This window comes from Pseudophryne corroboree, chromosome 4, assembly GCF_028390025.1.
Source record: "Pseudophryne corroboree isolate aPseCor3 chromosome 4, aPseCor3.hap2, whole genome shotgun sequence".
Lineage (NCBI taxonomy): Eukaryota > Metazoa > Chordata > Amphibia > Anura > Myobatrachidae > Pseudophryne > Pseudophryne corroboree.
Window position 1 is genome coordinate 91,146,789 of NC_086447.1, and position 21,243 is coordinate 91,168,031.

The following is a 21,243-nucleotide window of genomic DNA, read 5'->3' on the forward strand; positions in this document are numbered from 1 at the left end:
TTTCCAAGGATAGTGAGTGTGAGCTCTGATGTACATATGTGAATTGCATTAAAAAACATATACACTACCTGTATTGTACGGGTGGTATTCATGTGACCGCCGGTCAGCTGACCGACAGTCACATGACCTCCTCCACCAGCCCGACAGGTCACTATCCCGATGGTCGGCATGCCGACCAACAGTGACTATTTCCACTCGTGGGTGTCCACGACACCCATAGAGTGGGAATAGAACCCGTGGCGACAGCAGGTCGCCACCGAGCCCGCAGCGAGCCCGCAAGGGGCTTGCTGCACTCGCCCCTCCCCGCCGGGATCCCGGCGTCGGTATGCTGCCGGGATCCCGGCGTCGGTAAGCTGACCGGCAGTCAGGAGACCGCCGGTCAGCAGTACTACACCCGTATTGTACCTACCATATGTAAAATGCTAAAAGTATGAATAAAGGAGTGTGATTTTATTGTGAGGTGGTCTAGAGACTATTTTTTATGGGGGGCTTTCCACTGTGCTACTACACCTAGTACTGAGCTGGCTATGGAAATTTTAATTACAGTATCCTGTTTACACTTACCTCAAAGCCTGACTTAAATGGAGAGAGGACTGAGCTACCTTTAGACAACCCATTTCTACAGGTAGGTGTCTGTGACAAAAGTACCTGTACCATACCACACCAGTGTAAAAAACTACCCCAAACACTTACTGAGTATCACTAGCTGATTACATCCTTAGGATAACGGGACGAACAAGGAACAATAACAAATTCCCTAATTTCCCCCCAAAATCCTGCAGTTTACCTTTCTTTTTCCTTCCTAAGCCCATTGGTAATGTCTGTGCAGGCGTGGACGTTTGGCTGCTCTGGTGAATCCCGTCAATAAAACATCGCTTTCCAACGTGGTAAATGAGGGGAAAGCCACAGTTGGGATAAAAACTCCATTCAGCTCCCATATCTAGGTTGCTTCCTAGAAGATATAAATACATTAGTTATACTGTGTAGTTTTTGGCAGATCCTTCTGGGATGCCCAAAATCCACCATATGTTTTGGTATCCACCCATAGTCTTTAGACTACATCTATATGGACATCTGGCCTGATGGCCATACTTACACTTCTACACTCCGATAAACCACCAGAGAAAAACATTTGATATTACCACAGGAACTGTACAGCAAGATTTGGGATTGTTTCTTTGAGTACTTCACATTTTGCCAGCTAAACCCAAATTCTGAATAAACTTAAATTGGGATGCAGTTATTATCCCGACGGTCAGGATACCGGCCCACAAGATACCAGTGCCGGGATCCCGAAACACTATTGAATATCCTGAAAGGGTCCAGAACACCGACAATTGAATCCCGACCGTCGAGATCTTGATCGTCAACACAGCACCCGGATAAGTACTATACCGGGGTTGGGGGGTTAGGTTTCGGCGATCCCATGGGGACTTAGGGTTTTGGGTGCGGTGGGGAGGGGGGGGAGGGTTAGGTTTAGGGTGCAGAAAGTGGGGGTTAGGGTTAGGCACCACCAGGTGCCTAGGGTTAAGCTGCGTGTGGGAGATGAATTTCTCACCATGCATGGGTAATGCAGTATATAAAATACATAGAGTAGGCCTATACTGCAAGTGCTGGGTGCTTTATGATATGTGGATAGACATAGGAGGTTTTACAAATCTGGAGGTGTAGTGCGCAACTCTTTTATTGCTTTGCAGTCTTATCATGGATCGCCACAGATGAATGCTGCTGATTGGGAGTGAAGTACAGTTTTTGGGGCTTATGTAATAGCCTTTGTGATGGAATTCTGGCGAGTATGCCTGCATTTTTAAAGCGAAATTCATTTACAGGGCAAACCAGGTTATCTTTGCCTTGTAAATGATTGCTGCTTTAAAAATACAGACATACTCGCTGGAATTCCCACACAGCCTCCATCGCGGAGGCTATTACATAAGCCCCTTTATCTTTGGGATGAGTATAACTTGTCAGTCATGGGTGAATTTATTATTTTTTGCAAAACTACATATATATATATATTAGTGATGTGCACCGGAAATTTTTCGGGTTTTGTGTTTTGGTTTTGGGTTCGGTTCCGCGGCCGTGTTTTGGGTTCGAACGCGTTTTGGCAAAACCTCACCGAAATTTTTTTTGTCGGATTCGGGTGTGTTTTAGATTCGGGTGTTTTTTTCAAAAAACCCTAAAAAACAGCTTAAATCATAGAATTTGGGGGTCATTTTGATCCCATAGTATTATTAACCTCAATAACCATAATTTCCACTCATTTTCAGTCTATTCTGAACACCTCACACCTCACAATATTATTTTTAGTCCTAAAATTTGCACCGAGGTAGCTGTGTGACTAAGCTAAGCGACCCAAGTGGCCGACACAAACACCTGGCCCATCTAGGAGTGGCACTGCAGTGTCACGCAGGATGGCCCTTCAAAAAAATACTCCCCAAACAGCACATGACGCAAAGAAAAAAAGAGGCGCAATGAGGTAGCTGTGTGACTAAGATAAGCGACCCAAGTGGCCGACACAAACACCTGGCCCATCTAGGAGTGGCACTGCAGTGTCACGCAGGATGGCCCTTCAAAAAAATACTCCCCAAACAGCACATGACGCAAAGAAAAAAAGAGGCGCAATGAGGTAGCTGTGTGACTAAGATAAGCGACCCAAGTGGCCGACACAAACACCTGGCCCATCTAGGAGTGGCACTGCAGTGTCACGCAGGATGGCCCTTCAAAAAAATACTCCCCAAACAGCACATGACGCAAAGAAAAAAAGAGGCGCAATGAGGTAGCTGTGTGACTAAGATAAGCGACCCAAGTGGCCGACACAAACACCTGGCCCATCTAGGAGTGGCACTGCAGTGTCACGCAGGATGGCACTTGAAAAAAATACTCCCCAAACAGCACATGACGCAAAGAAAAAAAGAGGCGCAATGAGGTAGCTGTGTGACTAAGATAAGCGACCCAAGTGGCCGACACAAACACCTGGCCCATCTAGGAGTGGCACTGCAGTGTCACGCAGGATGGCCCTTCAAAAAAATACTCCCCAAACAGCACATGACGCAAAGAAAAATGAAAGAAAAAAGAGGTGCAAGATGGAATTGTCCTTGGGCCCTCCCACCCACCCTTATGTTGTATAAACAGGACATGCACACTTTAACGAACCCAACATTTCAGCGACAGGGTCTGCCACACGACTGTGACTGAAATGACTGGTTGGTTTGGGCCCCCACCAAAAAAGAAGCAATCAATCTCTCCTTGCACAAACTGGCTCTACAAAGGCAAGATGTCCACCTCATCATCATCGTCCGATTCATCACCCCTTTCACTGTGTACATCCCCCTCCTCACAGATTATTAATTCGTCCCCACTGGAATCCACCATCTCAGGTCCCCGTGTACTTTCTGGAGGCAATTGCTGCTGGTGAATGTCTCCACGGAGGAATTGATTATAATTCATTTTAATGAACATCATCTTCTCCACATTTTCTGGAAGTAACCTCGTACGCCGATTGCTGACAAGGTGAGCGGCGGCACTAAACACTCTTTTGGAGTACACACTGGAGGGAGGGCAACTTAGGTAGAATAAAGCCAGTTTGTGCAAGGGCCTCCAAATTGCCTCTTTTTCCTGCCAGTATACGTACGGACTGTCTGACGTGCCTACTTGGATGCGGTCACTCATATAATTCTCCACCATTCTTTCAATGGTGAGAGAATCATATGCAGTGACAGTAGACAGTAGGTTGCAGACCTTGCACAACGTTGAAATCATTCTCCACTGCGCTTGAGTCAGGTGCATTCCACCTCCTTTGCCTATATCGTGGCCAGATGTATAGGCTTGAATGGCCTTTTGCTGCTCCTCCATCATCTGAAGCATATAGAGGGTTGAATTCCACCTCGTTACCACCTCTTGCTTCAGATGATGGCAGGGCAGGTTCAGGTGTTTTTGGTGGTGCTCCAGTCTTCTGTACGCGGTGCCTGTACGCCGAAAGTGGCCCGCAATTCTTCTGGCCACCGACAGCATCTCTTGCACGCCCCTGTCGTTTTTTAAATAATTCTGCACCACCATATTCAAGGTATGTGCAAAACATGGGACGTGCTGGAATTTGCCCAGATGTAATGCACGCACAATATTGCTGGCGTTGTCCGATGCCACAAATCCCCAGGAGAGTCCAATTGGGGTAAGCCATTCTGCTATGATCTTCCTCAGTTGCCGTAAGAGGTTTTCAGCTGTGTGCGTATTCTGGAAAGCGGTGATACAAAGCGTAGCCTGCCTAGGAACGAGTTGGCGTTTGCGAGATGCTGCTACTGGTGCCACCGCTGCTGTTCTTGCAGTGGGAGGCAATACATCTACCCAGTGGGCTGTCACAGTCATGTAGTCCTGAGTCTGCCCTGCTCCACTTGTCCACATGTCCGTGGTTAAGTGGACATTGGGTACAACTGCATTTTTTAGGACACTGGTGACTCTTTTTCTGAGGTCTGTGTACATTTTCGGTATCGCCTGCCTAGAGAAATGGAACCTAGATGGTATTTGGTACCAGGGACACAGTACCTCAATCAAGTCTCTAGTTGGCTCTGAATTAACGATGGATACCGGAACCACGTTTCTCACCGCCCAGGCTGCCAAGGCCTCAGTTATCCGCTTTGCAGCAGGATGACTGCTGTGATATTTCATCTTCCTCGCAAAGGACTGTTGGACAGTCAATTGCTTACTGGAAGTAGTACAAGTGGTCTTCCGACTTCCCCCCTGGGATGACGATCGACTCCCAGCAGCAACAACAGCAGCGCCAGCAGCAGTAGGCGTTACACTCAAGGATGCATCGGAGGAATCCCAGGCAGGAGAGGACTCGTCAGATATGCCAGTGACATGGCCTGCAGGACTATTGGCTTTCCTGGGTAAGGAGGAAATTGACACTGAGGGAGTTGGTGGTGTGGTTTGCAGGAGCTTGGTTACAAGAGGAAGGGATTTAGTGGTCAGTGGACTGCTTCCGCTTTCACCCAAAGTTTTTGAACTTGTCACTGACTTATGATGAATGCGCTGCAGGTGACGTATAAGGGAGGATGTTCCGAGGTGGTTAACATCCTTACCCCTACTTATTACAGCTTGACAAAGGCAACACACGGCTTGACACCTGTTGTCCGCATTTCTGTTGAAATAATTCCACACTGAAGAGCTGATTTTTTTGGTATTTTGACCAGGCATGTCAATGGCCATATTCGTCCCACGGACAACAGGTGTCTCCCCGGGTGCCTGACTTAAACAAACCACCTCACCATCAGAATCCTCCTTGTCATTTTCCTCCTCAGCGCCAGCAACACCCATATCCTCATCCTGGTGTACTTCAACAGTGACATCTTCAATTTGGCTATCAGGAACTGGACTGCGGGTGCTCCTTCCAGCACTTGCAGGGGGCGTGCAAATGGTGGAAGGTGCAAGCTCTTCCCGTCCAGTGTTGGGAAGGTCAGGCATCGCAACCGACACAATTGGACTCTCCTTTGGGATTTGTGATTTCGAAGAGCGCACAGTTCTTTGCTGTGCTTTTGCCAGCTTAAGTCTTTTCTTTTTTCTAGCGAGAGGATGAGTGCTTCCATCCTCATGTGAAGCTGAACCACTAGCCATGAACATAGGCCAGGGCCTCAGCCGTTCCTTGCCACTCCGTGTCGTAAATGGCATATTGGCAAGTTTACGCTTCTCCTCAGACGCTTTTAATTTTGATTTTTGGGTCATTTTACTGATCTTTTGTGTTTTGGATTTTACATGCTCTGTACTATGACATTGGGCATCGGCCTTGGCAGACGACGTTGATGGCATTTCATCGTCTCGGCCATGACTAGTGGCAGCAGCTTCAGCACGAGGTGGAAGTGGATCTTGATCTTTCCCTATTTTTTTAACCTCCACATTTTTGTTCTCCATATTTTAATGCGCACAACTAAAAGGCACCACAGGTATACAATGTAGATGGATGGATAGTATACTTTATGTATGATGTCAAAGTCAGAAAAATATCACGCTACACATTGCCATATTTGCACCTCATGCGTGTCCCCGCTGCGAGTGCATGGGCTCTCCCGTGCGTGCGCATACTCGCTGTTGCGTGCACCCGCAGGCGCACGGTATGCGCATTTACGGTAAAGTTTATGTGCGTCTAGCGGGCGACTCAACCGTTACATATTTTAACCATATAATGTATTTTGTAGATTATGGTCCCTTTGATAGAATCTGAAAGTTTAGTTAATGTAGCATGTTCATAGACAAAGAGATCCCTCTTTGTTTGATACGAAGGGTCAGACAGGGGTTATACAGTGGTGTTTAGTATCCATCGGAAGAGTATTTAATTAGCAATATTCCGGTGTTGGTTTGAAGCGGATTAATCGCTTGTGCGAATAGTTATGGACATAAGAAGTTTATGGACATTTACTATTATTTGCACTTTATTATCCATGCGGCGGGAAACCTAGTTTCCCACCCACCTGAGCAGTTGGAAATAGTCACAGCCCACCTGTATGAATCAACCTATGACCTTTTGTTATAATGCGAAGACGAATTCCTGTGTCCAATGAACAATAAGAATATAGGGACCATTGTACTGTATTGTGTGTAGGGTATAAAAGGACAAGCCGATCTGATCCAGTTCTCTATTCTCTTCAACGGTTCTCATTGCTGATAATCGGGAGCTGGATATCCAGAGGCGCATGCGATTGTTTCCCTTGTGCGTAAGTTTCTCCGCAACCATATTGCCTTTATTGTTATTGTGAGCTATATCTCTCTCTCTCTCTCTCTTCTCCCCTTTCTCTCTCTTTTCCTCTCAAAGTGTTATTGTACTGTTATTGTATTTTATGTGTAGTTATTCGGTTAGGTGATCTATGTTATTTTGGTAGTGTATAACTTGTATTGTATTATTCTTTTTGCAAATAGAACGTTCATATAAGGTGTTAGAACCTAATACCGGTATCTGTGTATTTATTATATTTCTAAGTATTCTCAGAGCGTCGGAGACGCTCGTACAGCTTTCAAGTTAACAAGGTTACACTGTGTTGCATTTACACCCTATCATTGCACGAAGGTTTACTGTATAGATACATTGTTCAAGGTATAGTTGTTAAGGTTTAACTCTGTGAGCGTCTGCGCCGCTGGTGATCTCCTCGTGGTCTCAAGCGTCCGCTACGCTGATAGCATACCATTACGTTAGTCGGCAGCCTATAGCGTGCTTGCCTGTGCTCTCTTAGCCGTGAGCGAACGTGACGCTCGTGCGTCTCGACCACGGCTAAGCGATTGTTACGCAACGTGCGTACACTTATGGTATTCCTTACGCCAATAGCGTACTGTGTTCTTTTACCTTTTAAAGGGTTTTACGTAAGATAAATATTAGGCTTTATCAATTGGCGGCTCGTCCGTCCTTCACATATCTGCACTAGGTAATTTCAGCAGACATTATCCATCAGCAAAGGGCGGGAGGTAATATTCCTCGTCGTGCTGACCGGATAAGCGTCTGCTTCGCTTAGTAAAGGGTGCTGAAGGAATCCGGAACCGGAGGTAAGAACAACACGCTAGTTTCTATAAAAACTGTTTATTTCTGTCTTGCGTACGCACGCACGCATACATCTGCATTTCTTTTCATTCGTGTATTTTCACATATCACTCTCTTGGTTGCCATTTCACAATTGATAACGTGCTAAGAAAGATTTGTTGCTATTAGTAGCTAAAGAGTAAAGGTAATACATTAAGGGGTAATTTGTAAAGCACGCACACAGCTTTGCCTAAGATACAAGGAGAGACTTGTGTGGTGCTCGGTAGATGAATACAATTAAAGATAATCTACATTGATAAACGTGTTAACTGTATTTCTGTGGACATATCTGGCTGGCATACACGTGTCTCTAACAAAAGGTTGAGACTCGCGTACGCAACCCAAAGGCCGACGCACGTGGCGTGTATTACGCAACGGAGCGTCTGGGTACGCCCACATGAAACAAATCACACGATAGTATTATTTTCACAGGCGAAAAAGGAGGAAAAGCGATAAATAGCGCAAGTCAATTTTAGTGTCCAAAATTTTAAGCTAATAGATCCTTCTCCAATTTGCGACTCATCTGGTCTAGACTTTTACTGAATGAAAGGAATTTCTGCGCAGAAATAAAATTAAAGTGTACATGTGGTGAGTGTTTGCATATATAAGTTTTTACAATTTTTGGGTTGAACCACAAGAAGTCGAGTTCTCGTGAGGTACATACATGTAAGTGACGTGCATGGTGGCTGGGGAGGCATCCCCTGTTAAACATAAAATTGAGCATTAGAGTATAGCAGACCAGGAGGTCTACTGTAGCACAGACCAGGAGGTCCGGAACAGACCAGGAGGTCTAGGTACAGCAGACTAAGAAGTCCGCTACAGAGAAAAGTAGCACAACACCAGGAAGGGTTGGTGCGGAACCCATATAGGCCATTGAAGCTCAGGCTGAAGGAATTCGCAGCCGCAATTTTCGATTCCACTGGTCGCTCCGCACATAAGATTAGTTGCTTATGTGCCGAACGATTGTACCGCACGTAATTGTGTGCATTAGTTAGTAACCTGACCAGTACCATTTGCGTCATAAACGCTATTTGTACACTTGTGTAATTTTTTTTATTTTAAGGGAGGTTCGCTGGTCACTCGGGAACTATCCAACAACCGATACTTGCTGGGGACTGGTAGGTCCAACACGCCCCAGTAAGTAAAGGTTCATAGGGGCCCTAGGTTGGGTACAGCAGCTCTGAATCAGTGATTGCAGTACTGGCCAACGTGGGCGAGGAGTGAGTGGAGTACTCGGTAAACTTCGCCGCCGGCCTGCCCCGGACATCTTGGTTTTTGTAAGGGTTCGCTGAAGACCCTGATTTGAAGGTCAGAGCTAGTGAAAGCAACACCTGCAAGTTATGGGGGCCAGTTGTTCAGGTAGGGGGCGATCAACCTCGGTTCGGGTTGACTCAGCACACACACAGGTTTTATGTGATGAATGGGAAAGAATGACTGTGCATGACGGGGAGAAGTTTCCCCGGGTAGGTAGCTTTAGCCCAGATGTGTTACTAAATCTAAGGAGAAGGATAGGTCTCATTAAATCAGCAAAGAGACGGATCAAACATTATGACCATTTAAAATTGTGGCAACAGGAAAGTGAAATGCAAAGAAGTTTAACTGACATATCAAACTCTCATCTTGGGAAGAGAGACATGACAATGGAGAGGATTATGGTTGCAGAGGATGGCACAATGTTGTACGATAAAAATGCACTTAGTAACTGTATTAAGAATGAAAGTAACAAATGTAATAATGTTTATAAAAATGAAAGTGTAAAAATTACAAATGTTAACCTGTGCAAGTCGCACCCCATGTCAAACTTCCCTCAGGACTACAAGCAAGAAAGTGAGCCCAACACGATGTCGGCACCTTTTCCAGCAGCCATCACACAAGACATCCAGGTGGACATGACCAAATTGGTAAAGGCAATAATCAAACCCCCTAACGGAGGGTCAGGTGAGGTCGTGTCCACAGGTACGTACAATGTTTTATATCACGCACAAACAAATGTACCCCATATTGCAAGACCAACACAAGGTGATGTAATTGAGTTTAGTCCTGTCAGGGTGATCACAGTCCCCAATGGGAAGACTGACGATCAGGGAATCATTCCCGTCAAGGACAGTGCAATGCGCCGTCCCTGGTCCCGGACCGAATTGAGATCCTGCGAAATGTATTACTGATTGTCAATTAGACACAGAAGTACCTCAAACGGAGGAACACAATCAGGAATGTATTAAGCAGATTAACCGACAGTTAGAAGTATATTTCCCTGCCGTTGTCAAGTGGAATGAAATTTTCTCCATAAGACAAAACGAAGGGGAAAGTATTTCTAATTATTTCAATCGAGCACTGCAAGTAATGGCTAGAAACACTGGGATCACAGACATCAAAACTAATGCACAGCATAGAGAAATGGCGGTTAAGGTATTAATGAATGGTTTAAAGGAGGTATTGAGAACTAGGATACAGACCACCAACCCAAACTGGAGAAATATCTCGGTGGCCGCATTAAGAGAGGCCGCTATTGATCATGATCAGAATATCACCAGATACAGGGAGTCACAAAGTGATAAGTTAATGGCCGCAAGTATACAGGCCCTAACCACAAGACCACTCCAGCATAAGCCCCCCACCACTGCGAGAAATTCAAATGTGGAAGTCTGTTACAATTGTCATAAAGAGGGACACTTTGCAAGAGATTGTAGATCAAGAAAAATACAAAAATCATATCAACCCCCTAGACAACAACATAACCATGATATCCAAGGAATCAGGGAGGTACAGGGAAAGCGGTTGATGGTGATGAGCATCCAAGCGTTTGAGGAGGCATCAAATCAACCAAAACCTCAGGTCACTGACACTTGGAAGAAGCCCAGGGTTTGTTATCTTTGTAAAAGAGAAGGGCATTATGCCAGTAACTGTAACAGCCCACATAAAGCCAGACCCCCTAGACCACGACATGAAAAATAAAATCGTAATGGTACCACATATGTAAAATTTTGAGTTACACCTATAAGTTGCAATCAGGAAAGGTGATCATTAAGACTGATGGTAAGCCTGAGGATATAGTTAATAAACTGGGAGGTCATTCCCTGAAGACACAGGAATGACCGGGTGAAACGTTGTAAATGTATCTGTGAAATGTTTTTTTTCTCTCCCCATCTCTGACGATTATTGGTAGGACTCAAACATTGCATATCTACTTGGTCTTTGCTGAAGTCTACCAAACCCCAGCATGACCTACCCACATCAATGTATCCTGGCCAGATACAAAGGGTGGAGTATGGAGGTGCTGGTGGGAGGGACTGCGCAAGGATACCATTGGACATGTAGATATGACAGCCTGATGAACAATGTTTTAAAATGTTTGAAAAATGTTTTTTTTTCTGTTATTGTTTATTGTTGGTTTATGTAATATATATGTATATGAATTGTTCTCTCTCTCTTTTGGTTTTTTTTCTTGTTCTCTCTCTTCTCACTCATGTTTTCATGTTTTTAAAGATGGTATGTCACCCATCAGTTAGACAAATGGTAATGCAAGATTTTTGCTCCGTACAGAGAGATCGCTGGTTTGGAAGGAATATTGCATCACCGGAATGTTCGTTTGGAAGACTGAGAGACAGCACCTTTGAGATGACAGCAGAACAAGAAGAACAACAAGACTAGAGAACTAATTATCGTAACAAGTTTCTCTCCCCCCCTCAAACTGTTTTCCTGTACCCCCATTACAAATTTCTCCTTTCTCCTCCTGTAAGATGGACTCGCCTCGAGAGACTGTGAGCCGTGTTTTCATGTTGACCCTGATGTTGACCAGAGCAGTCTGTTTCGGTGAGAGTACCAGTGAGGTCGAGAAAGGATCCAGAATGGATTTCTGATGACTAAGACGGAGGTGTAAATTTCCAATAGCAACACAATCACCGAGCAAAGGCGAGTACCGGAAACGATCTAGCAGCCATGTTATTTGTAAACATTTTGAAGGATTGTTAGCTGAGAAAAGAACTGTATCTGTAGACACTGTGATAGTTGAGGATGGGTGCATCAAGAAATGTCAGTCCAGTTTTAATATCCACATGGACCGGCATCCATTGAGTGACTATCACTCCTTAGTGGGTAAAGTGTTAAATCAGACAGATTGTTGGGTATGCTCTCAAGTACCTCAAGGCCATAGCAAATCAGGAGTAGTGCCCTTCCCTTTAACTATAGGGGAGGTACTTGAGCTAAGTGGTGGGAGGCCGGTGGACAGGAGGTTTAATATCTCCAGTCCTCCTAGTTTGAAGCTCCACCAATATCATGTGGATAGATCCCTAGTATGTTTTAACATTTCCAATCCCCGAAAGCCGGGAAATTGGGAAGTGTCATGGAATAACCAAACCATGACCTTTTCATACAGAGCCGATAGAATGCCAACAGATACAGAACTTATACGCCACATAGCCGGTAGTGAAAAATATTTCCGATATAGGTATACCCTAGGAAGTAGGACCATGAGAGTTGGAGAGGTATCACCAGGATACTGTGCACACATCGTACAAACCGATACGTGTACTAAACAGATGGGAGAATTAGGGTTAGGAAATTTCATATGGAAAATGTGTAATATGGTTATGTCCTACTCCGTCCCATATGTTCTCCCCGATGATGCATATTTCATATGCGGGAGGAAGGCGTATAAGTGGCTTGCCCCAAATTCAGAAGGGTTATGTTATATTGGAAAAGTACTGCCTGAGGTAATGACCGTATCCCACACTAAAATGAAGGATATTCACCGCAGTGCCCAAGCTCCTTATACTCACACTCATTACGAGCACATCGTTAAACGGCACCTGATAGAGAGAACAGAGCATCTGGCCTCTGACCTGATCAGTGAATCCACCGGGATTCAATTCCTAATCGCGTTAGATATCACTCGTACCGCCAGAGGAGTGATAAATTATAAATATATATCTGCGCTTGCAAATTTATTAGACAACATCACTGAAATGTATGATGACACATTCAGGTATACTGGAAGGGAGCTCCAAGCTTATAAAACAGAACTGGTTCAGCATAGGATGATTCTCAATTATCTCACAGCTGTGACGGGTGGGTATTGTGTCACCCTAGCAACTCAGTATGGAATCAAGTGCTGCACGTATATCACAAACAGCACCGAGGACCCGGTCGAGGTCATAGACCAAAAGATGGACGACATTCTCCAATTAAAATGGGAGTTCCGAAGGAAACACAATCTCACCCTTGCCGCTGTGGGTAATGAGCTGACCAGTTGGGTGTCATGGTTGAACCCGCGAAATTGGTTCTCTGGTTTAGGAGAATGGACCCAAGGTATTATCATGGATGTAGGGAAATTCCTTTTGTGTGTTCTGGGTGTCATCATATTGGTCGGTCTGATATTTAGATGCGTTCGGGTTTTAACAAAGTGTAAACGTAGCGCCCGAGTGATGAGTTTAAGGAGTGAAGATACTGTAATAACAACGACTGATGTGATTTATGACCCAACGATAGAGACAATGTTGTGATGAAAATGTGATTCCACGGTCCGTTTCTTTCACCCGTTTCTCCTTTGTTTTTCTCCAAGGTAAAAAGACCCACTTGGAAGAGGAATTTGACGACCTTGTATGCAGACAACAGATGAATTAAAGAAGAAGTTTGACAACCTTTTACACAGACAACTGATGGACTATGCCATAGACCCCCCATGTCCCTAGTACTTTTAATTTTACGCTAGCCCAACACTTTTTGTAAGTCTATGGACATTGATAAAGCTTTGCTTGCGTTTATTGGCAAAAGCACAAAGAGACTACAGTCAACATGTGCATCGAGACAAGACAAGACAAGACACAAGACAAGACCTCAATCGGCAAATGTATATTAAACTCACATAGTTTATCACTGCATTTACCATAATTGTTCTTTATCTTCATCACTACAACCTTCAGGTTATAACACACATAGTCGATAGGGAATATAGGCACAGATATCAGCATTCACATATTCCCCCATTCATGTATCATCAACTAAAATGTGCTCCCCCATTTTGTTGCAACCAAAAGCCGAAGAGAGCTCGGTAAAGTTTGACAGCCCATCCACAGACCCGTACCACGGGATAAGAAGGAATTCAAATGTATACTTCGCAATACCGCGAAGCTTGATTTAAGACACGTACGGCACGATGATACATGACCCCCCAAACATGGATTCATACACACATGCTTCTGCTATCTCACTAGGTCATACCCGTTTCCTACCTTCTCCTCTCCTCCCCTACCCAATCATAGAAATGTATTTACACATGACATATATTTTTCTCTTTTTGAAATGTTTTAGAAAGTGGCAGTTATTGGTGACTGCCAAAGGGTGGACTGTCAAAGTCAGAAAAATATCACGCTACACATTGCCATATTTGCACCTCATGCGTGTCCCCGCTGCGAGTGCATGGGCTCTCCCGTGCGTGCGCATACTCGCTGTTGCGTGCACCCGCAGGCGCACGGTATGCGCATTTACGGTAAAGTTTATGTGCGTCTAGCGGGCGACTCAACCGTTACATATTTTAACCATATACTGTATTTTGTAGATTATGGTCCCTTTGATAGAATCTGAAAGTTTAGTTAATGTAGCATGTTCATAGACAAAGAGATCCCTCTTTGTTTGATACGAAGGGTCAGACAGGGGTTATACAGTGGTGTTTAGTATCCATCTGAAGAGTATTTAATTAGCAATATTCCGGTGTTGGTTTGAAGCGGATTAATCGCTCGTGCGAATAGTTATGGACATAAGAAGTTTATGGACATTTACTATTATTTGCACTTTATTATCCATGCGGCGGGAAACCTAGTTTCCCACCCACCTGAGCAGTTGGAAATAGTCACAGCCCACCTGTATGAATCAACCTATGACCTTTTGTTATAATGCGAAGACGAATTCCTGTGTCCAATGAACAATAAGAATATAGGGACCAGGGGCGTGGCCTGGCCTGTGAGCTGTGAAGAGGTGATCTCGAGGAGCTCCTGCCGGCCCTGATCTTATTACTAAAATAAAACTGTTTTAGGGAATCCTTAACCCCTCTAACATATCCTACTGCACACCTCTACCATCCGGGACCGGAGGGTCTGGGTTGCGGAGCCGAGGAGCCCTTTTAAGGGTCCCTGCAGGTTGCGGCCCTCCCCTCTATAGAGAACCGGGGACTACAGTCTGAGCTCCCCCCGGCCGGAAGTGCGGGCCGAGCGGCGACGGAGCTCGGGAGGGACGACTTCTCCCGAGCATATCAGTGACTGCCCTGTGCCTGGCTGGCCTGCCGCGAGACCCCCCCCCCCCTGCTGTCTACGCTGCACGGAGCGGGGACTCGGCGCACGGAGCAGGGACCCGCTGCTCGGCGCGGACGCGTCTCCCGCCCGCCGCCCGCTGGGAGCCCACACACAAAGCTCCAGTCCCCCCCCCCCTGGCTGTGAGCCGTCTTCTTGCCGGCAGCTTCACTCACCCTCCCCACCAACGATTCGGCTTGCTCCTGGTGCCTCTGGTGTGGAGGCCTGGCTCAGGGGACTGGCGGCGCCATTTTGGTTGTGGGCAATCTGCCCACACTGCGGAAAATAAAAATAAAAATAAACGGGCTGTGGGGATTCGGGGCCCCGATCCCTTACACACGCCCCCCCCACACTGCCTTGGGGGCGTGGCCTGGTGACCGACTTGACGGGTGGCGCTTCCCGCTTGCTCCCGGGGACCTGGGAGTTCTTGATTTGCTCCGCCTGCACTGCGGACGCTAGCTGAACAGGGAGACCCTGCCAAAACCGGGCCAGGAGCCTCAGAACCCAGGCGGTGACCATCTTGGACCGCGAGTGTCCGAAAAATAAATAAATAAAGTATTAAAAAAAAAAAAAAAGCAACGGTGCTCCGGAAGTGGGGTCCCTCGGGACTCAGGTGAGCCTCACCCGCCGCCCCGACCTGCATGACCAGAGAGCCTACGTCCGCTGCCTTCCATCATACTCTCCGCGGTTGCAGAGACCCTCTAACCTCTATATTTTCTCTACTTGCTGTCTGGCGCATAAACACCGCCATGCACTGCCCTGGACTTTTGTTCTCTACTACTCTACCAAGGGGCACTTGATGGCAATCTGATACCAGGCCACGGGGGGATGGTCGCCTCCTAAGAGCCATGTTGCCAAACGTATCCTGCTGATCCTGACACATCTTGAGCTACTTGCAAACACCTTCCACACTGTTCCTCTCTAGAATATGAGACGTGCCTCGAAATCCTCTAGACGGAGCAAAAACAACCAACCTCGGAAAGTCACGAGGTCTCAAGCAGACCTGAGGCCGTTCCTCCATCCCACGATTTCCCCACAGATGGAGAACCGCTCCTCTCCCCGCTCCCAGACCTCCCCCTCTGCTTCTCCGACTTCGAATCCAGCTGGGGAGATGGCTGACCCCTCGGTAGCTAGTAGTCAAGAACTTCGGGATATCCTAACCTTCATGAGGTCCCTTCCCACAAAACAAGACCTACAGGACACTATCAGGAACGAGCTCGCTTCCATCAAAAGCGACATTTCCCACCTATCCGACCGAGTGGTTACTCTAGAGGAAGACCAAGTAGCCAGTGCTTCCTGTATGTCCCAGCTGAGGGATTCTGTCCTCGCTCAATCCAAAGAAATCCGGGCTTTGCAGTCCAGAATGACGGATATCGACAACAGGGGCAGACGGAACAACATCAGAGTCCGTGGTCTCCCGGAGGAGGTTTCCCAGTCTGGTCTAGTAGATGCCCTATCCAAGATATTTAACAAACTCTTGGGAGCAAATTCGGATAATGTCATCACCTTCGACAGAGCCCACAGAGCCCTTAGACCGAGGGGCCTAGCCACTGACCAACCTCGTGACGTCATATGCCGACTCCATTACTTCGCCCAAAAGGAGGAGATCATGTTCAAAGCCAGGCAACTTGATAATATCGACTTCAATGGCTGCACTATAAGCCTCTTCCAAGACCTTTCCTGGTACACACTACAGCAGCGGAAATCCCTGAAACCCCTGACAGACGAGCTGCGGAAACGTCAACTTCGCTACCGTTGGGGATTTCCATTTCACATTCAAGTCTGCTCCTCCGGGAAATGGTACACCCTATCTTCCCACACAGGCCTGACTCCGTTTTGCACCTCCCTAGGCCTTCCTCCATTGTCCATTCCGGACTGGGAGTTTCCTCTTCCGGATATACCCCCTCATAACCGGGCTTCCAACGAGCGACCATGGCAAGAGGTTCGAGGTACTGGGAAGAGACCCCAGTCTAATACATCTCCTTCCAAAACCGATTAGCTATAATGGACCCATCTGACTGATATTGTTTTTCCCCTCCTACAGACTTTCTTGCTGTTAATGCATTGTTAGAGGGTAAATTTTTCCTCTCATAGGGTCCACAACCAAGTTACATATCGTTCCCTAGTTATTTACAGAGGTTTTTGATAGATGGTTAATATTCGTGATTGGGCTGGCCGGCGAGGGGAGGGGGCGGAGGCTTTGGCTGCTGCCCTTGCCCCCCCCCCCCCCCCCTCTGGCCATCTCCCTTCTTATTTCTTTCTCTTCCCCCCTTTTCACTGTGTCAGTTTAAATATGTTATTGCTGTTATCATGGTTCGGGTTGCGACCCATCCCCCATTCCCCCATACAACACCCGCCTCTGGCTACATGCCGGCAGGGAGACTGATGAGATTACGGTTCGGTCTCTCTCCTGCGGGTTTTTTGCTGATGTTATTACATTGTTTTTGTATTTCTTTCTCTTTTATCTCTTTTTCCATGCTTGCTCTTCCTTCTCTCTTTTCCCCCTCCTTCCACTTCAAGGTTTCTAGGAAAATGTTCTACTTAAACCCACCATGAGTTCCCCAGGGAAGATTAAAGTGCTGTCCCTTAATGCACGAGGTCTCAACTCACCGGAGAAGAGATCTAGCCTTTTACGTCTGTTAAGATCTGAGAGAACAGATGTTGCACGAGTGCAGGAGACCCATTTCAAGGTTGGAATCCGTAATCCTTCCATCACCAATCGCTATTTCCCAGTAGCGTTTTATAGCAACACCCCAGGCAGCAAATCCAAAGGGGTGGCTATTGTTTTCTCCAGAGACGTACGTATCTCAGACGTTGTTATACACAGAGTAGTACCGGGAAGGTTCCTTGTTTTGACCTGTAAGATCTCTGAGCAAATATTTACTTTTGCGGTGATCTACGCCCCAAACCAGGCCCAGCTATCCTTCTTTAACTCCTACCTCCCGAAACTAGATTCTCTGTTACAAGGTATTGCGGTTGTAGGTGGTGACTTTAACTGGACATTAGACCCCAATACCGACACCTCAACTCAAGCCTCCAGATTTGTGGCATCTAAATACCGCCGTGTTAAACACCTACTTCACACACGGCAACTAGCCGACTCTTGGAGAACCCTTAATCCTTCAGGACGCGATTACTCCTTTTATTCACACCCCCATAAGGTTTATTCCCGCATTGACTACTTATTCCTTAGCCATAGACACCTCCCACTTCTTATAGATGCCACCATTGGCTCTATCACATGGTCTGACCATGCCCCGGTGACTTTGACCTTGACCCTCCATCACGGCTCTCATAAACAATGGACCTGGAGACTCAATGAGTCTCTTCTATATGACACACTCTGTAAAGAAACCTTAGACAAGACTCTAGACGACTATATTGCCACAAACGTCACGGATGATGTCTCCCACCTGACCGTGTGGGAGGCGCATAAATGTGTCCTTCGCGGGAAGCTGATACAACTGGGCACCCACAAAAAGAAACAGAGGCAGACTCTGATCTTAGGCCTTTTACATAAAATCCACACCCTTGAGACAGCCCACAAAGTATCACTGTCAGATGTGACCCTAGTAGAGCTATCAGAAGCTCGCGCCCAGCTGAATAAACTTCTCTCTAACAATATAATTCACTCCATCCGTAAATGTAAACAGAAGTATTACCAGTGGGGCAATAAACCTGGTCGAGTCCTGGCTCATGCTATACAAGCCCAACACTCAGCTTCATTTATTAGCTCGGTGAAAGACGCCAGAGGGACCCCCAAATTTAAATCACCTGAGATTGGGGCATGCTTCGCACAATTCTACACCTTGCTCTACAATCTAGAGAACGCTTCCCCTGCTGTAGATCCCCTCCTCTTCCACCAAAAAATAAGAGACTATCTAAAGTCCATCGATTACCCTGTTCTCCCAACCTCGGAGCTAAATATACTTGAAGCTCCTTTCACCACCCAAGAGTTAAACCGGGCCATCTCCTCTATGAAGTCGGGGAAAAGTCCTGGCCCTGACGGCTTCACTATAGCATACTACAAGGTGTTTAAAGATAAATTATTCCCTCTCCTTCTCCGTGCATTCAACTCAATTACATCTGGCTCCCACTTCTCCCGTGACTCATTGGAGGCCCACGTGTCGGTTATACCGAAACAGGGCAAAGATCCTTTGGCCTGCTCCAGCTACAGACCCATCTCCCTTCTCAACGTAGATCTTAAAATTTACGCAAAGATTCTGGCGAACAGACTTAACGTGCTGATCCCTCTCCTAGTCCATAGTGACCAGGTGGGTTTTGTCTTGGGCCGAGAGGCCAAAGACAACACTACCAAAATTCTCAACCTCATTCACCTAGCTTCCCACAGTACTACCCCTACCATCCTACTCTCCACTGACGCCGAAAAGGCATTTGATAGGGTCAGTTGGAAATTTATGGAAACCATCTTGGAGCACATAGGCTTGGGTCATAATGCACTCGCCTGGATAATGGCCCTATATGACTCCCCGACGGCAAGGGTTCGCGTAAACGGTACCCTATCAGACCCATTCCCCATAAGCAACGGCACCAGACAGGGCTGCCCACTATCTCCTTTGATCTTCGTGCTATGTATTGAGGCATTAGCCAGGTCTATTCGGGCAAATCAGGCTATCAAAGGTTTCACCGTAGGTGATAGTGAATATAAGCTCGCCTTGTTTGCCGACGACCTCCTGGCCATAATTTCACATCCCACTGACTCCCTCCCACACCTAATGAAAGAACTTGATCTATTTGGACATCTTTCCAACTTTAAAATTAACTATAATAAATCTAGTGCCCTTAACATTTCTGCTCCTATAGACTCCGTCGCAGCCCTTAAACGCTCTTTTCCTTTCGCGTGGCAATCTTCCCACATAACATACCTTGGTGTTAAATTGAGCGCCAATGAATCCCAATTGTTCCCTTTAAATTACTTACCCCTACTACACACGATTCGGAATGACTACTCCAGATGGAACGTGAAACTTTTATCCTGGTTCGGAAGAATAAATGTAGTTAAGATGAACACCCTCCCTAAATTATTATATTTGATGCAGACCCTTCCAATCCGCATCCCGGAGACCTGGTTTCGATCAATCTCACTCTTGATTCGACAATTTGTCTGGCAACGTAGGAGACCTAGGATTCGTAGCTCCCAATTGACAAAGCCGATTGTAGGTGGCGGCCTTAAGCTTCCTGACATAAAAAATTATTACCATGCCATCCTTTTGAATAGAATCATAGATTGGACAAGATACCGCGAACTTAAACAATGGGTGAAGTTGGAGGGCCTATACATACAACAATTCCCAGAAATATTTCCCTGGCTCCCCGCCCTCCCAAAACTGCTCCTCCCCCACCCCACCATTACTCCTACACTTACTACGTGGAAATCATTGCGCACATTACCTTACATCTCTTCTAAATTCAGCCCCCTGACGTCCTTTCTGGCCAGCCCTGAATTTGCACCAGGAATCAACCCAGCCCACTTTTCACATTGGGCTTCAGCAGGTTTGTTCAGGGTCGGCCAGATGGTGTCATCAACTGGAGTCAAGCAATTCTCAGAACTCAAGGCAAAGTGGGACATCCCCCAACAGGACTTTTGGAAATTCCTGCAAATAAGACATTTCCTAATATCCAACTCTAGACTCCAAAACGCCGCCAGAGAGATGACCCTTTTTGAGAAACTTTGCGTTGCCGTACATGACCCAACCCACACTATTTCCGCGCTTTACAAAATTGCCTGCCACTCCCAACCTACAGACACTCCATCCTTTGCTGTGACATGGGAGAGAGACCTGGGCATCTCTCTGTCGTGTAGAGACTGGGAAAAAATATGCTTAAAAACCCATACAAGCTCTGTTTGTGTCCAAATAAGAGAGACTCAATATAAAGTCATGACGAGATGGTACAGACACCCCTCTCTCCTCCATGCTATGTACCCATCCTCGTCAGCTCTGTGTTGGCGATGCTCCTCTTCATATGGCACTCTTTTACATATCTGGTGGACATGCTCACTAATCCAACCCTTTTGGCAGGAAGTTATACGCATCTCTCAGATCATTCTCAAGACCCAAACCCCTCATGACCCAGCTTTCTGGCTTATCAACCACTCTACAATCCCAATATCTCAACACAAACACTCCCTGCTACGACACTTAAGCAATGCAGCACGTGCGGCTATCCCGGCCAGGTGGAGATCCCACAACCCTCCTACGTGTCGTACATGGTTCACTAAATTGAATTATTTTATGAGAATGGAAGACTTGTTCCTCACATCGATAGGCAAATCTCGTGAATTCGAATCCACATGGTCCCCCTGGTTGGAATACAAAGCCTCCCAGGCTTACTTAGCCACTCCCCTGGATGATAACTGAAATCTTAATTTTTTACATTCCATTG

The 21,243-nt window shown here is 46.3% G+C and overlaps 1 protein-coding gene across 2 annotated transcripts in view; it reads right to left on the bottom strand.

Moving 5' to 3' along the window:
- SPATS1 (spermatogenesis associated serine rich 1) overlaps positions 1-21,243 on the bottom strand; it is a 150,701-nt gene that overhangs the window by 91,724 nt on the left and 37,734 nt on the right. For both annotated transcript variants that reach the window (XM_063915257.1, XM_063915256.1), the window contains one exon: positions 788-952. In XM_063915257.1, the coding sequence (XP_063771327.1) occupies positions 788-952 (165 nt within the window). The remainder of the gene's footprint in view (positions 1-787; positions 953-21,243) is intronic.